This window comes from Thalia democratica, chromosome 1, assembly GCF_965202585.1.
Source record: "Thalia democratica chromosome 1, ktThaDemo2.hap1.1, whole genome shotgun sequence".
Taxonomy (NCBI): domain Eukaryota; kingdom Metazoa; phylum Chordata; class Thaliacea; order Salpida; family Salpidae; genus Thalia; species Thalia democratica.
In genome coordinates this window covers 67332808-67351560 of record NC_139165.1, presented here as the reverse complement: position 1 = coordinate 67351560, position 18753 = coordinate 67332808, and the positions used below count along the sequence as shown (strand labels likewise).

The 18753-nt window shown below is 25.2% G+C and overlaps 1 protein-coding gene across 1 annotated transcript; it reads left to right on the top strand.

The window, feature by feature from the left end:
* Positions 1-2432: 2432 nt before the first annotated feature.
* Positions 2433-14350, top strand: LOC145833725 (vacuolar protein sorting-associated protein 51 homolog). Its single transcript, XM_082940922.1, has 16 exons — positions 2433-2643; positions 2803-2880; positions 2982-3140; positions 4350-4607; positions 5272-5394; positions 5468-5516; positions 5682-5794; positions 6801-6961; positions 7041-7216; positions 7892-8027; positions 8281-8346; positions 8876-9047; positions 10334-10531; positions 10606-10745; positions 11163-11349; positions 13512-14350. The coding sequence occupies exons 1-16, from the start codon at positions 2476-2478 to the stop codon at positions 13671-13673; spliced, it is 2346 nt and encodes a 781-aa protein (XP_082797048.1). The 5' UTR covers positions 2433-2475; the 3' UTR covers positions 13674-14350.
* Positions 14351-18753: the final 4403 nt, after the last annotated feature.

The window sequence follows — 18753 nt, the reverse complement described above, 5'->3', positions numbered from 1 at the left end:
GATTTAGCTGTGTCATTTTATCAACTTTGCCCACAAACGGTTGCTTCAGTACTTTGTACTTAAGCCCGCTTGTTTAAGATCACAATAGCGGTTTCTCACAACTATTCCTGCCTGATGAGTCCTAATAAGGACAAAAATGGTCGTAGGATTGTCTTGGATGCTGTACTATTATATAGATCAGGGTTTCCCAACCAGGGGTGCAAGGCAGTTTTCCAAGGGGGTGCGAGATCGCTTTTCATTTTTGTTTGATAAACAAGATTTTTCTTTAACTTGGGCCACTGTAAGCCTTAAGTTATTATAATAAACAAAACATAATTATCGATTTTTAACGCTAACAAGCAATTCAAACCATATGAAAAATTAAAGTTTCGATTATTACGTCATACTCTAGTTGCATAATTTTAATGAAGCTTTCAAACTCAATACTAATTTTGTTATTATTTAGATTTTAACTGTTGATTAACAAAAGACATTACTACTATTACCCAAATCTAAAGCTTGTTATAGTAATTGTATCTTTTAAAAACCAAAATTGTTTTTTACAAATTTTAGACTAATGTTAGTGTATTGTTTTTAATTGAAAATATTATTTCGGCTTTTCTTAGCACAGTTGATTTTATAATGTTTTTAGTACCTATATCATTCAAAATATATAAAAATTGTTGTATCAAGTATAAGCCTAATTTTATTAACTCTTGAGTGCCTTTTCCTCAATTCTTATAACTTTTTTTTAGATCTTAAAAAACAAACTAATGAGGTCATAGACCAAAGCATTGTTTTTGTTAAATAAATATTATAAAAAATAAGTGTCCTAGTAATTTACTTTTTTATACTTCTTAGAATACATTTTTTTAATTAGCACTTAATCCTTAATTATGTCAAAGCTAAGGAAGTGGAACAATAAATATGTGAAGTTTGGTTTTACTTGCTCTGAAACAACTGAAGCCCTGCAAAAACCGCAATGCATGTTTTGTAATATTGTATTTTCAAACGCAAATTTGAAAGTTACTTTTAAGGAAAAGTTACATCTCTGGTGTAGACAAGTTAAAAGAGGCAATTTAACAAATTTTTCATCACTCAAAGAACTGAATGATGAAAATGAGTCTTTAATTCGATGTGTGCGTGAAGAAATTATGAATTGTTTGAAAATACTGTCCAAGTCATTTAATGGATATTTTGGAGTAGGAGAACAGGAAACTTCTGAAGAATGGATAATAAATCTACATTCTTTTAGTTTTGGATTATATGTTGGATGATAAAATGTTAAAACTAAACTTATTGAATTGTGCATGAACTGTTTTCTTAAAATGCAGTTTGAAAGCAAAACTTTGGAACAATATTGGTGTTGTGCTATAAATATGTTTCCAACACTTTGTGAAAAAGCACTAAGTATGCTCATCCCATTTGCGACGTCTTACTTGTGCAAATCATTATTTAGTACTCTTTGTCAATCAAAACTAAATCTAGAAATTGCTTGAATGCACAGGCAGACATGTGAATTGCTATCAGCAACAAAGTGCCACGTTTTGTGCAATAGACAGGAACAAAAGAGTCATTAAATTTAAAGTATATTCGAAATTGAGTACTAAATTTTTTCAAAATAATATAGCATATATAGAAGTTTAATTTTTGTTAGATACCTTATGAGTGTTTGCCAAACACCGTGTCCTTTAGGGTTTTACATTAAAGATATAGGATTAGTTTCTTATTTCTGTTTACATTAGTTAAAAAAAAATTTTAGTTTGAAAATAGATTCGTTTTTAATTTGTTTGATTAAAAACAGTAAATTAAAAACAAAAATTTATTTAAAGATAGGGCAGGTAGAGCAACAATGTATGAGCTAAAAACTCACTTGCTTGACCTTCAGAAAACGATTATTGTTGCAAAGGGGATAGTAATTTCTGATGTTTTCTACCTTAGAAAAAAAAAATAAGTAGAACTTGTTTAAACATAGTTTGTTGTATTTTTTAGCTTCTATAAATTTAATTTTGTTTAATATAGTACACTATAAAAAAATTGATATACAAGTCTTTATCGTTCTGCTTCAAAATATTTCTAAAAAAAACCATTGCATCTACTGCAAAGGGTGCGAGAACAAATCAAAATATTTCAGGGGTGCAGGGAATCAAAAAGGCTAGGAACCACCGATAAAGATTAAACAAATTTTGTATAACTTTTTTTTCAATAAAAAACTCATTTAAAGTAGGTTTACAGTATCTTTTCAATTTTGTTGTACTATTTAAGACAGATTTTACACTAACTTTAATTTTATAATAGAAACAGACTTTTCTTTAAAAAACCTGGAAAAAATTTACAAAAGCCTTTGGCAACAGTGAATCTAGTTATTTTACCCTGCTACTTATGGATTAATTTACAAATGTCTAAAATATTTTTTATCTCTTGGTGTTTTTTTTTTATTATTATTAAAGATTTAGGTATAATTAGTAAGTACAGTAGTTTGTGGTTTTATTTAAAATGGATGTTAACAATCCTACTACAAGTGAATCAAAAAGAGGCAGAAGAAAAGACATGCTTAACATGTTTTATGGTGGAGAGAAGAAGCAAGTTGGAAGTTTAAATGACCCACTTAGTATTGACAGCTCTTCATTCAATTCAGAAATGTACTTGCAGAAACTTAAACAAGCTAGTTGATAAAGTATTTTAATTAAGAAACAATTGAAACTGTTTTTGTTTCATAAAAAATAAGATTAATTGAAATTTTAAAAGTCTTTTGAAGTTTTTTTTATTGTTGCGAAAATCTTAAACTTGTACATAAACTTTAAACAATTTTATGGTCTACAGGAGAAATCTCTGGCAGAACTAATGGATACTGAAAATGATATGGCAAAACAAATAAGAACCTTAGACAGCCAGATGCAGGTTTCAAATTATTTATAAGTAATAATTAATGAAATAAACAATTTAATAATTTAACTTTTTACAATCTTTTTTCCCTGAAAATTACGTAAAATAATTTGTAGACTCTTGTGTATGAAAACTACAACAAATTTATAAGTGCCACTGACACAATTAGAACAATGAAACGAGATTTTAGACAAATGGAAGACCAAATGGAAAAGCTTAATGAAAACATAGAGTCTATAACTAAACTAAGTTCAGATATCAATCAGTCTATGAAGGTACATATGACAACACAATTTGTAATTTAGTTTTAAAATATATTTTAAATAGTAACAGATTTAAAGTTTTAAGCATAGTTTTAGTAACATTTTTTGTTGTGTAAAAGTTTAAATTTTTTCTAAATGTTGGTTAAACAGTGTAAAAGTATTGCAATTAAACTATAGTAACTTGACAACTAAGTTAGAACTTCCTAGGTACAACTGTATGGTACGAATTTTGTAGCTAAAAAGGTCTGTGTTCAAAGTTTTTCATTTTTTTAAAATTTGAAACCATGCCTAAAAGTAGTAATACAAAAGTATTATATTTGGAAATATATACAGATATAAAAAGAAGTATATAAAAAGAGGCAAACTATGTTATAAATAAGATTGGAAAAGTTTAAATCAAAATTAATTAAAACATTTGAATTTTGTTCTCAAAAATATTTTTTTCATGGAAATTATTACCAGATTACATTCCTTTTGTCTGGTATCAACAATAAACAAAACCTTTAAAGAAAAGTTTGAAACTTTTTGGAAAGCTCAAGCAAAATAGATGTTTTAATCAAAGTTGTATGAAATATTTTTTTAAATTGGCTTTAACGTTTTTCAGTGATAAAGTTAATTTTTAATTTAATTTGGTAGTTATTTTGATAATTGTTGTAATGAAGATTTGATGTAGTAGTGTGATCAGTAAAAAGTCAGGCTTAATCAGATTTGTCTAAATTTTCACTCAAGATTTACTTATTCGTCAAAGAGTGAAGTTTTGATTTTTAAGTATTTTAAATATGGCAGCTACACATAACTTTAACATTGACTTATATACCAATGATTTAAAAGTTTAAACTTTAACTTTTTTTAACTAGAAATATTATAGCAAAGGTATAGTTTATTCTTTCAAAACTTAAACTAGTAAACTAAATATATTAATATATTAAAAAAAATACTAATTAAAACTATAATTTATTTTATTATAATTTATATTAAATAATAACTATAAATTAAAATTAATGATAATAGTATAAATTATTGAATATTAGTTCTCCTCTAGAAGTTGAGATCTTACTATTTGTTTAAAGTAATTAAAACTATATTAATTGAGATATATTAAGATTAATTTTAGTTAAATTTATAATTTTAAAAAATCTCTTTGTGCTATAAATGAGTATTTTATTGCTGGTAGTTTTCATATTATATGACTTGCGTGTCATAAACTGATTTTACTTATAGGGTAACAGGGAGAAAATAGATAAACTTTCTGGTGTTCATTCAGTGCTACAAAAGTTGCGTTTTCTATTCCAATTACCTGCAAGATTGCAAAAGTGTTTGGAAATTGGTTCATATTCTGATGCTGTTTCATGCTATGTAAGAACAAAGAGCATACTACATCGTTATCAAGAAGTGGAATCTTTTAGTGGCATTAATAATGACTGTAAAACTATAATAGAAAAAATTATTGACAAGCTAAACGACTCTTTTCTGAATAAGGTTTGATTAAATCAATTAAAACCATTTTTTAAATTAATTTGTACATTTCATTCAAACTTATATAGAAAATATTATGTTACTAAAATTAACATACTACACTATTTACTACACAACAAAATAAATTAATTGTATAGAAATTTATAGTGTAAGATTATCAGCTGACTATTGAAATTTATCTCTTTAATTCTGTTTTTTGATACTTATTTTACCATAGATTTACTTTTTCAAAAGTAATATTACTATGAATGAATAAAATCAATTTTACAACAATAAAAAACTAAATCAATATGTTTAGATAAAAAACTTGTTTAAATATCTAAAATAACTTTTAATAGTTATAAGTTCTTTCTCCAATATACATTCTACACGTGATAATTTTGAATATAATAAAAATTTTTATTAAACTTTTTTTTTGTTATGCAAACTTTATAGTCACCTTATAAAGTTTAGATCTTTCTACACTTTCATTATTTTTTGTTTTATTTGAACATTATTTAAAAGACAGTTAATGCTAAGCTTCGAGGTTTTTTACAATTTTTTTTTGAATTAATTTCTTTATTTTTTATACTCTTTCAGCTTAGTTTCCAATAAAATACTGTGTATTTAGTAAACTTTTTTACTTACATTCAAAAGTATAAACAATAATTTTTTTAATTTTTAAAAGGGTTCAGATACTTCACAGCTTAAAACTTGTGTTGAACTGTTGCTTAAGTTAGAAGAGCCAGCAGACGTGTTATGTGACAAGTACTTGCAACATTATAGAAACAAGCTTGAATCAAACTTAAAAGTTTGTTTTTTTTTACTTTTCGTTTGTACTTCGTTTATTCTCTGAAACGAAGTTATATGTTTTTTCTTTACAGGATTTAAAAACTCAACTTGAAGAAGAATTAAGTAAAGAAACTTCCACAGGTATTTGTAGTGTTAATATTGTATGTTGATTAGTAAGAATTTAGAGCATTGAATTAATTTCATTATTTTTCAAATAAACAATAACAGTTGCAGACTTTATTTTCACAAATACTTCTGTTTTATTAAAAGTCATTATTAAGCATAAAACGGCTTCTTTTTTTAAAGCAAGCATCATGGAGTTTGTAGACAGTTGTAATGGTTTTCTTACAAACTTGGGTTTAACAATAGCTAATTATGGAAAGCTCTTTCTCAACAACAAAGAAACATCTGATTTTCAAGTAGTTTATCTCCATATATAATAAAAAGAAAATATAGAATTTTGAAGTATATAGTAAAACTTTTTTTAGTTATGTTTTTTATACCTCCTCTGCATGTATGAAAAACTAGATATTTTGAAATTAAAAGTCTAATGTTAAAAAGCGAAAATAAATATTTTACTAGTTTTCAGTATGTTGTAAACACTTAATTTTTTTTTTAATATTAATTTTTTTTAGTCAACCATTTATAAAATCAAAGACCATTTTTTTAAGTTGTTCTTTTTTGCATTAACTTAATTTTCAGGCATAATAAAGCTACCATTATATAAATTTTAATTTTTGCCAAGAAATAGTTACTTTTTAAATGTGTTACAGTGAAGTTTTTACATTCTTTCAGCAGTTGTTAAAGTTTTTAACTATAAATATTCGTAAAGTTTGATATGTTTTTTTAAGAATTTATAATATCTGGATAAATCTTAGCTATATGAAAATTTTAAAACTTTAAAAAGACCTTTTTTGCATAAAAACTAGTTATAAAAGTAAAGACCATTTTAAAAAGTTTACTTTATTTGCATAAATTTAATTTTCAGGTATTATAAAGCTGCCATTGTATGTTTTAAAGTTTTTGTCAAGAAGTAGAATTTTTAAATGTGAAACTTTTTTAATCATGCAACAACTGTTAAAAATTTTAAATATAAATAATAATAAAATTATATATGTTTTTTTAAACAACTTATAATATCTAGAGAAATAATGGCTATAAAAAATCTTACGACTAAAAAATCTTACTCTTTGCATGATAACCTGTATTTCTCAAAACAGTCAAATATATTGTACTAACAACTTGTAGTGTTATCTAAAAAATCTTGTGTTGAAAATTAAAAATGATTTATTTTCAGTTTTTTAAACTTTAAAAGTGCACATTTTTTTAGTTTAAGAATTCATATTTCTTTTAATTCTATAAAATCAACAGTTTATATTTTCTATTTTAGTATTTGAAGTTGTAGTCATATTCTTAATGTTTCAGGAAAAAAAAGTTACAGTTTCTGAAGCTTCAGAAAAATTGTCTCGTTTTGCACAAGAACTGCTAGATGTTTACTTTGAGCTGATAGAATCAAGATTTATGGCAGATAAGTCTACCGAAGATAATGCTTTAGTTGTAAAAGCACTTGACAAATTTTACAGAAGGTAAAAAATAATTATCAGCTGTTCAATTTTGTTAGAAATTTGTATCAAGGTAAGATGATTGTTATTAAATTAATTTCAGGCTACAAGCGACGAAAAATCTACTACCTTCCTCTGACATGATGAATCATGGTAGAGAAATTGTTATCCGAGTTACAAAAGCCCGCTGTCGGTATTTTACAAACAGCTTATATGAATTTTTTGAGATATGTGTGAATGATGTCAAAAGTGCCATTTCACCTAACAAAAATTCATCTGGTATATTATTATTTTTTTCTTTTATAAATTTTACTGACTAAAAGTTGAAATAACAGTTGATTTACTTCACATTTTAAATAAATTTATTACCTTAATCAGGGTTGCCAAAAAACCTCTAAACCTGGAAAAACCTGGAATTTTTAACAATTTTACATATTAAGTAGTAAAATTTCGATTTGACACAAAAAATGTAGCATATAGATTTAAAAAAACTGTCATAACCAAAGTATTTTATTATTGAAAAACACATTTAAAGTAGCTTTACAGTATCATTTCAATGTTTTTAAACTATTTAACACAGTTTTTTACTTTAAACTTAACTTTAAGCTAAAAATAGACCTAAAAATGTATACTTTTAAAAAACTGAAAGAAATTTTGAAAATCTGGAGAAAATTTATCAAAAACATTTGGCAACCTTGACTAATATTTCTATCAAGCATTGATTAGTGTCAAAAAGAGATACCTAAATTGTATTTGATATATCTTAAAGAAGTTCTTATAATCACAAGCAATCTTGAGTTTTCTTTAGAAGTTTTTACTATTTATTTTGCAGTCAAGAATAATTTATATAAAGTTATTTTATAAGTAAATGTTATTTGAATAAACTGATAAAAAACTTTAGCTTATTTTGATGTGTTTTTATTCAGTTATGCTGAACTTATCTTGTCTTTACAGTAAATAAACAAAATGATTTGCCTGAACTTGTTTCTTCTACTGCTTCCAATTTACTTAATCAAGTTAAATCTACATTGGCTGATGTTCAGTTGTTTACTATTAGTGACAATAATTTTTCTAGCATTGACTACTTTCAGTTAGTTGTTTGTTTAGTTTAAATTATCAAATCAAATTTAAGGTTCCATTAGTGCTAAATTGACAAAAACAACTGTTAATATTTCACTATGTGTAATTTCAAGGAATTTATTTTTAATGTTTACGCTATAAAACTTATACAATGTTGTGCAATCTTAATTGCATCTATTGCTCTTTATTTAAGCTATTTTTTGGTTAGCAGGAATTCTACTTGATTAATAATTGTTTTTATACTTCTGTATCTATTTCTTTAGGCAGGACTTTAGTTGTGAAGATGTACGGGAGGATTTAATTGTTAACTTCATATATCATATCAACAAGTTAGTTTTTGTTACTTAGATATTTTTCTTTCAAATCATAATGTTTATTATATAATGCTGTTTTGAAGTAGTTCATAACTTAAAAGTGCTAAATATGTTCCTTAGATTTAAAGTCAATTGTGTCTGGTTGAATTTTATTAAACAAAGTTTACTTTTTGTTTTTTTTAAATTAATTCCAACTGTAAAGCTTAATGTTTGATATCTTATAATCAACTTTTAAACAAACTTGAGAAAAACAGTTTCTTTTTTACAAATTAAACTTTACTTTAATTTCTCTTAAACTCGTGTAAATATGAACGATTTTTTTTTTATATGTAAACAATGCACTTGAAATAGTATGAGTATATGTTCTGCAAACTGCTTTTAATATAGCAATTTATGCAATGTTTAATAATTATGATGTTTATTCCTAACTGATTTTATGATAAGTTTTATAGTACGAATATTCTTTTCTCAGAAGCAAGATAAGATACTATAACTAGAAAAGTTAAAACTAAATTCTTTGTAGTAACATGTACAAATACAACAGCGTCATGGGAGAAATGTGCGAACAGTCACTATCAAATGCAGCATCTCACCCTGTTGATTTGCTGCTTGTCATGTCCAAGCTTTGTCGTGACTTTGAACTGTCCACAGTTGAATACATACTTACACTGACCGATGAACAGTTTCATATTAACCCCAGAAACAAAAAGACTTCTGTTAGTTTTTAATTGTTAATGTTTCAGTTTCGTTATGTTCTATGGTCTAATGGATTTAATTAATACTCAGCTCTATTGATAATAATAAAACTTGTTATTTAAGATTTACTAAGTACATTTAGTTACATTATTCTAAACCATTCTAGTTTCTAAATTATTTTTTTCCGGTAACAAGTTTTTTTTATTTAAACGTTTAATGTCTGTAAATATTACACTGAGATTTTTTACACTTGATGTATTGTTTTGGTAATATCAACGCTTTTTGAGCAAAACCTGAATAAAAATATATTAAACAATTTTATATGTTATTATCTTTTAATAAAAATAATATTTGTTTTTAAAGTGATTGATATATGCTAAGCTCAAAGACAGTATTAATGAAATTTTTTTGAAAAAAAAAATCTTTAGTTGTTTAGTTATTTATTTTTAATTATATAATATAACAAACGTGATATAGTGGTAACGAAGTTTGTATAAGTTTATTTATGAGAGATACATAGGAAAAAAAAACGTTACAAAATAGGAAACAAACCAACAAAACATGTTTATAACATTTTTTTTTATTAACAAAATATTTAAAAAGTCTCTCTACTTATGTTGTGATTTTAAATTCCTTTGGTAATTATAACATGTTTTTAATATTTTATCTGTTCAGTTGATGCTTTAAATTTAAATAATTAAAAAAAAAATTAAATTATAGTAGTAGGATCATTATAAAATATGTTTTTAAAAGACATTTGATTCTTTAATTTATTTAAAAAATAATATAATGATTAGAAATATTTGTCGTTGGCTTTCTATAAAGCTACTTCATTAAATTTTAATAAAATTAAAATGTTTGTTAATTTTTTTTTTTTAATAAAACCAACTGCATTCTAAATAAATTTTTTAAAGTTTAGTAAATTATTAATACAATTAATTTTCGGTATATTTATGAAAAGGTTATTTATGTATTTTGTGTATTTTCTTTCCTTTGGCTATTACAGCATGTTTTTACTAACTTATAACTTAAATTGGTTCTTAAAAGTTGAAAAAAACTTTGTAACACTTATTTACAATTTTTTTTCAAAAACTGTTTAAATTTTGAATTCATTTGTTATATAAAAACTTGATAAAGAGTTTTTTGATCGTATAAATAGCTACATGGACTTTTGTTAACTAAACTTCAAATGCACAGTTATTATTTGGGTTTTAATAAAACCACTAAAATCTTTGTAAGTTTGTAAAGTTAATGAAGAACACATATAAGTTGTTTTCGATTCTTAAGTTGCAATAAAATACTTCAGCTGACCGACCTGACAGTGGAGATGGGCCGAACCGCCAGCAAGTTGCTGGCAACCTACGTCACCTGCTCGTCCAATCAGATATCAAAGATGATCCGCGCCTCCGTCGACACTCGTGATTGGCTGCAGTCGTCGGAGCCGCGGCAGATCAAGGGAGTGATGCGGAGAGTTGTGGAGGAGGTCACTCGAACCGACAGCATGGTGATCAATTTATTGATATTTACCATATAACAAAATAAACTTGTGAAAAATATTTTTTTTTTTTTATTGTCTAGGTGGGTTCGTTGTACGAAGAGGGCTTGTCGAAGAAGCAGGACCGAAGCAGCGACACAAGCAGCAGAAGAACCTACTTAGGCCAGCAGAGCTTGAGCAGAGGTAGAAATGACAGAAACAAGTGGGGCGCCTATGCTCCCAGGTAGGAATAAAAGTTATTAAAATAGATGTTATATTAACGGGAATGTTTTAGTTGAATTAAAATGTTATGTAACAATAATTGAACGCTACGTTTTTCAAAAATAAGTTTTAAAATGATAAGTGTATGCTTAAAGAATTAAAAAAATTATTTAAGACAATGTGTTAACTTGCTCTAAATTAAATGTTTTTTTAGCAAAATAAACTATTTTTTTATTCGATTTAAAACTTATAGTTATCTTTATATACATGAACTAATTTTCTAAAAAATACGTATAAAAATTTATTTTTTTAAAGTGTATATTTTTTCCGTCGTAATAGTAATCCAGTTGTGTATACTTGCTCCCAACTATTACCGTTTAGTGAGATTTTTATTATAAAACTAGAATAAAACGCATCTAAAAAAACTACTTTTTTTCAGTTCTACTTTAGACAACAGCCTACTCAGTCACGTGCAGAAGCTGTTTTCAGAACGTGTTGAAATATTTTCTCCCGTTTTGTTCACACGAAACAGCGTTGTGACTGGAATCGTGAAACTCGTACTGAAGACCTTCCTTGAATGCGTGCGAATGAAAACATTGGGGAAGTTCGGCCTTCAGCAATTACAGGTGCGTTTTTTGTTTTAGACATCGTTTGTTATACTTTTTGATGCCATACTCATAATTTTTAATCTTTAATCAATAAAGCTTCTAATCCGCTTTAAAATATTTAGGTCAAATGAATTTATTTTATACAATATTTTCCATTTAGGAGCAATTTTATAACTAACTTCAAGTCCATTACTATTGATCATTGTTTTAATTCTTTATTTTTGTTATCAAACTTATTACATGCTAGCTAATATAGTAACACTTAAAAAACATGTAATTAACAATTAAGTTTTTTGAACACAAAGATAATAAATAAAAACTTTGTTGTGGAGGTGGTTGATAAAATTTTACCTACAAAAGACCCATCTTTAATCAACCCTCTTTGCTTTTATATTTAAGTTGAACTTTTTTCCTTATCTGACTTACTTCTTTAGATCATTATTGTATTTAAAGGAGTTTTAATTTCTGTTACAGACCAACTACTTAAATGGTATAACATTAATTAGAAATTTATTAATATAGGAAGAAGGTAAATAACTAAAAGTTTTATAAAGTGTATTTTTTTAGGTAGGTAAAAACTGATCTGATACTGTTTGTTACTATAACTTGAAAACTTCTGATTTAAAAAAAATAAACTTAAGAATAACGTTTTTTTCGAAAACATAATTAGATACAAATGGTTTTGTAACATACGCAAAAAATAGGGATTTATCAATCTGAAAATTTTGAATTGACGCATTAATGATTTATTCTTAAAAAGGTGAGTGTGTTAGCTAGTTAGAGTGTTTAGTTCAAAAAGTGAGTTTATCAGTGTTGCTGTAATAAAATTAATTAAAATAAAAATTAAGTTGAGTGAGCTGACTCAGAAAGTAAATTTTTGAATATGTTTTTGGCTGTTTCGTGACTATTCAAGTTCTGAAAAATCAATTTCTTATGATATTTTCTAAAGGCTATATCTGATAAAATAAATTCAAGTTGTAGAAATAAAAATATATCGAAAGTTCCATTATTAATCGGCTCTATCATTACAATTAAACTAACAAGCTATTAATATTTCAATTAATTTCAATGCATGTTAGTCTAAATTACAAAACTTTACTTTATTATCAGAGTATAAACTCTGATAATAAAGCTTAAATCCAAACCAAAAAAACTTACTGGTATAAATTTTTGTAAAAGTACAAAATAAACCAAAAAACTTATTGATTATTTTGTTGTAAAAATATCAAAAAAATTAGTAACCAACCGATTTTGTAAATTAAATATAAATATTTTTTATTACCATACAATATTTATACTAGTGCTCTTAATTGAATCTGTACCCTGTCAGGTCCAGCCTTTTTTGCTTAGATCCATGTCAGGTACAATTGATTGAAAAGATCATAAGTTAAGTTTTTTAGAAAGAAAACCCTAATTATTTGAAATATTGAAAGTAAGTTTGTAACAAAAGTATTGTCTAAGCGAGCCATCAAACACAAGCAAATTCACAGTTTAGATACTTTTAAAGATAGCAGTAGACTTACGTTGAAAAGTTTACAACTTAAAAAAAATCTTGTTTATATAGAAATTATAAAAATAATTATAAAATAAGTACAAAGTTATATTTCAACTTGCACCTTGTTGGTATTTTAAAACCTAAGTTTGATCGATAAAAGCTAGATAGATTGATTCATCTAAATTTTGCTTTTTTATTTAAACGAAACACCGATATTGTTTTTATTTTCTATACTATTATAGACACTTTATTTATAAATAAGTTAACCTTTAAATACTTTATGTAATATTCATTAACAAATTTTGTTGTTATGGAAAACAATAAAAAATAATATATTTATAAAATTTCTATAACTTTTGTTTTCTATATCTTTATATTTTTTGTTAATTTAAATTCTTATCTAAGAATATAATAATAGGTAATGTACAAATGACAATACCTTATTTGGAGTTTTTCTAGCATCAATTAATTTAAAACTTTTAAAATATACAAATCTGGCCGGATCCTTATTTGAAAAAGATCCGGATCCTAATTTGTTGATCATGTCGACAGTTGTTCAATATAATTAGGGATCAAGTTATAAATAAATATATATGTATAGCTTATTTAATTTACATAAAACTTTTGAATAAAAGAAAAACTTTTTAATTTAACAAAATGCATATTAGTCGTTAAAAACTTGCAGGTCGACTGCCATTACTTGCAGTTGTACCTGTGGAGGTTTGTCTCAGACGAGAAGATAGTGACAAGTTTACTCGATGAAGTTCTGTCGAGTGCAGTTAACAGGTGCGTCGATGTCGTTTACATGGAACAATCAGTTGTCGAGGTCATCTGCGAAAAGGGTTGATTTTTTAGAACATCAAGTTTTGACTTTAAGTCTCATTGAACAATTGTGAGTTGGTACGTGTATTACTTTATAAGGTTATTAACTTATTTTTTGATTTAATAAATACATTTTTGTAAATTTGTTTGAATTAAATTTAATTATTTAATTTTGTTTCATAAAGTATTTGATACTTGGCGTTTCCATAAGACTTTTCTATTTCAAACAAATCACTTAGGAAATTTACTAAAAATTGACAAATATTCAAAATTACTAGCTAATAGTCTGTTAATGCAGGTATTAACAAAACAAGTTCGTTAGAATATACAACAATAAGAACAATAAGCACAATAATTTTCTTTACTTAACTGCTATATGTTTCTCTGCGTTAAACAATTATTACAGTTCAACGCTGCTGTCAACTATTTAACACAGAGAAAGTTAGTTAAATAAAGAAAATTATTGTGCATATTGTTCATATTATAATAGTTTGATGTTTTTTTTTACTATAGACAGTTTGGAAAGACGTTCCATAAAATAATAATTAATAGTTAAGAAAGTGAATTTTGTTATTTATAGACAAAAATTTTCTTTTGTATAACTTTTTTTTACGTCTAAATATTATGTTTTATAATAAGTTGCCGAAAAAGTAAACTTATTGTTAATATGTTGATAAATTAGTATGCATAAATTGTTTTTAACCATGTTATATGTTTTTGTTTTTTAATTTACTCTGTGCAATTAACTTTGAAATTTTTGTTTATTTTTTAAGTTTTAAGCTTGGTTTAATATTTTCTTTAAGTGGTGATTTATCACTTTTTATGTTTTAAATTATGCTGATAGATATCAAAATCAATTATAAAACTTAATATTTTTGTTCTTTAATAAGTATGCATAAGATAAAAGTTTCTTCTAATAAAAAATAATAATATTCAGTATACCTATTAAAATATTATTATGTGCTTTGTTACGTCTTTTTATTTATTGTTTAGTATGTTTATGTTTTTTACTATGCTAATTTATAATATAGTTTTTGTTATTGATATCTGAGTTTTATAGCTAAAAAAATGGAAAAGTATTGTTTTTTAAGATTAATTCCAGATGATCCAATTTTATTTAAAGCTATTAACAGTTAAACACAGCATTTTTGTTCTACTGAATAGCATCTATTTTACGTTTACTTGATACTATTTATATAGTTTCTTTTCTTTGAATTGAAAAACTTTATTGTGTGTATGTTTTTTTTTCAGTCAGTATAAATAAATTAATTGAAAAGTCTCAAACGTTTTTATTGTATACAATTAAGGTTTTAGTAATTTGACTTTAATTTATAAGTTTTTTTTTTTTGATTTTTTAACAAATATACTGAATATTCTGCACATTCTAAAATTGATGATTAAAACATTTATGAACCAATAATATTTTTATTTCAATTAGCTTTTTTCAAACACTTTTTTAAGCAGTCGTTTTTAAGTTTATTATGCTTTTATTTGTTTCTAATTTTCGTTAAATTTTTATTATTCTCAAAATATTTTGTTGTTTTAAACTGAGTTTTGTGAAAAAAGAAGATGATACTACTTTAAACTAATAAATTTAAAAAAAATCAGATAAATATATACTAGTTTAAATAAGAAAAGTATGTATTCATATCATTTCAATTTATAAAGAACTTTTAAAACAGCAATCAAACATAAGTAATATGTCTAATTTAGTAACCATCTTACATAACCGATTATCATATTTAAAAAAAAAAAAAAAAAAATTATATAAAAGTATAATTCAATTGAATGGAGGGTTGCTAAAAAACCTTGAAAAACTTGAACTTGAGATATAAAAAAAAGTTCTTGAAAAACCTAAAATTTCAAACAATCTGAAATTTTGATTATATATAACAAATTATTTTTGTATAATTTAGAGTTTTAATTATTTTACAGCGTCTTTTCAGCATTTTAATACTATTTTAATTTAAGACAGTTTTTTTAATCTAAATTTAAATTTTATACTAAAAATAAACAAATAAAACTTGAACTATTGAGAACCTGGAATAAATTATGTAAACTTAGTTGAAATTTCTCAAAAACCTTTGGCAACCCTGTGAGTGCCATTCGATCATTAAGTTACGGAAGTTTTTTTTTTTATAAACTTTGTCATTAAAAATCCGTGTTATTTTTTAGTTTTGTTAAAGTATTTTTTCCTTGCAGTAAATTTTGATTTTTTTAATAAATCTTTATTACTTTTACATTTATCACTAACTGTTAAAAAAAAAAATTCGTTTCATAAGTTAGCTGTTTTTTTTTTTTGAATTATTTTTAGTAGACTTTTCTAAATTGTTCTAGGATTTAAAAGACAATTACATCAGTTTGAATTAAAAATAACTGTTACTCCCGTTTTGCTTTTATTTTTATACCACAAAAATCATAAATTTTGAGTAAGACTTCTCCTACAATACTGTTTGAATTACTTGTTAGTTTTTCAATCACATAATGAAAAAGTAAGCTTTTTTAGTGTTTTGATTTTAAATTTTCAGTTTAGTTTAAGATATTTTTGCCGCAATAATATCATTTCAAAACTTAGAAAAAATTTAGATATAGCTGTACTTCCTATTCTAAGTAATTTTTTAAATTTTTTAAGACCATAGGGGGGCTTAAAATTTTTTTTTTTTACAAAAATTAATTTTGGATTTTATATGAAAGCTTTAAGTATAAACTACAAACCAGTTTTTATAGAATTCAAGAAATATAATTTAAATTTTGAGATATTTTATTTTTTTTGAACAAAAAACTGATACAAACGTATGGACCGCAAATATTTCGGGGTCAGTTTTCTCGGAAATTCTAAAAATCACTAAAATATATCTCCTCCTTCATTTTTCAAGCAATCTTCTTTAAATTTTTAGGAAATTTTAATAGTTTAAAAAAATAAAAGTTTTATGACAATAATAAAATAAAAAAGTCTTTTATTTTTCAAAAAAAAAATCTTACTTACAATTTTTTAAATTCCAAAGTAACGTTTTTTTGTTATTGTATAAATATTAGACTGTCAAATTTTGAAGAGATTGCTTAAAAAATATAGGAGGAGATAGATTTTAAGTAAAATAGTCTTTTTTCGCTGTTTTAGATTTCCCTTCCCATAGGGAACCTATTATTCGGCCCGACTTTGACTGGTCCTATCTTAAAATTTTTTTTAATTCTTTAAAAACATAAAAAGCATCTTGAAGCTTAGAAAAAACTCTATAAGATCAACTTGTAATAAACATGGCTTAACCCCTCCCCCCGTTATGTCCTTAATATGGTAAAGCAGTATAACATATGAAGGGTATGACTTTTTTTATACGTATAATATAAATGTATTATTTCAAACGCCATAAAGTATGTTTTTTTCAAAAACTCTTTAGCACCATCTAATTAAATTTTATTAAATCTAGTTTACATAAAATATGTTTAAAATACATTTTTCTTTTTAATACCTTCAATTAAATAACTATCTGTTTATGAAATTTTCTAGTTGTGTTGTATTGATAAACAGTAACGCAAAAAAAAGTTCTAGCAAATGTTAGTAGTTTTTTTAAGTAGCTCCTTTTTAACAGTAACTAAAAATGAAAAAGCTTTAAATTTTCAATAATGTCAAAAAATGTGTATTTATTTATACAATTTAAAAAAATTAGAACTGTATAATCCCATAAAGTATATTTAGTTTAAGAGTCTATAAAAGGAATATTTATGAAACATTTCGCAATTACGTTTGTTGCTAGGTAGTGATCTACCGGATCCGGCCGGAACCAGATCCTAAATCTTTAAAGTTTTATGTAGTTTCAATACAGAACAAACTAATAAAATTAAATTGTTATAACACTATTAACTTGTAAAAATTGCTTAATAAAAATATTTTGTTTAAAAGAAACAATGTTATTGTCTAAATATTTTATTTGAACACTAGGAAACAGAACGTTCTAAAAAAAACTCTACCTATACAACAGCTCAGTTTAAATGTTAAATATCAAGCTACTTATACGACTAAACTTGAATTTTGTACCTTCTATGACGTAAAATAAAAAGAAATTAAATGTAACAATGCTTTAAAAATAACAATTTTTTTTTAATGATAAGCCTTACATTATACTTTTATTTACGAAAGTTGGAACTATAACATCAACAATAACTTCTTAAGCAACTGTTTACAACTACAAAAGTAAGTAATTTATTAAACAACATTCACTCATATCAACGCCATTAAGAAACCTACTTTTGTTTTTTCAAGTTGTAATGAACAAATAAAAGTTTTTCGCCGGCTTTTTGAAGCAATCGATTTTTCGTTGGATAGTACTAGTTACCAGATTCTGAAATAAACTTTCAGAATAAACAGAAGATGGCGGTGCCGAAAGATACGTTTTTGAAAACCTAGCAAGGTGTGTGTATTTTTTTTGTTTGAGTTATACCAAAAAAAATTTCAGCTTCTTCAGCAGATAAATTTTCTTCAACCAAAAACAACTTAACTTCTGTCTCAATCTCTTGATCAACTGAATCTTCTTGCTCACTTTCGTGAGTGTTTGCACTTGTTTCCGATTTAAATGTAGATAAAAACGACAAAAAGTTTTTGAGAACATTATTTTAAGGTAGTTGAGCTTTAAGTTTATTAGGCGGTACTAGAGGAACTTGACAAGTGTCACGACAACTATGATTTTTTACTTCTGATTTCTGTAGCTTTACAACTTTATGTTTGAGATTTTAAAGGAAAAATCAAGTGGATACCGTTGATCATAAGCTGCTGTGAGTAAAAACAAGTCGTTATCATAAAGGTTTTTTCGTGTGCTCTTATTAGTAGTATAAAACCTTCTTTCGAAAGCCTGTAAAACTTGAAGAAGCTGATCGCGGAAAACAAAGTCTTTTCAAACTAACTGGATCCGGATCCAAGCAAAAAACGCCTGTATCTTAGATCCGTTAGGTCACTATTGCTAGGTTTTGAAAAGTAGGTAAACTATGAATTTATAAATACATAATATACTTATAAAGTATAAAATTATAAGAAAGCACTTAATTTGTCTGTGTGATAAAATTGTAAATTGGGTAAAGCAAGCGTAGTTTTTTATAGCATACTTCATAAGATT

Excerpts from the sequence above, each read along its gene's own strand:
- LOC145833725 (XM_082940922.1), top strand. The coding sequence starts at position 2,476 with ATGGATGTTAACAATCCTACTACAAGTGAATCAAAAAGAGGCAGAAGA. Across the intron at positions 6,962-7,040 it reads CTTGACAAATTTTACAGAAG|GCTACAAGCGACGAAAAATC; the intron begins GTAAAAAATAAT and ends AATTAATTTCAG. Across the intron at positions 9,048-10,333 it reads CCAGAAACAAAAAGACTTCT|CTGACCGACCTGACAGTGGA; the intron begins GTTAGTTTTTAA and ends AAAATACTTCAG.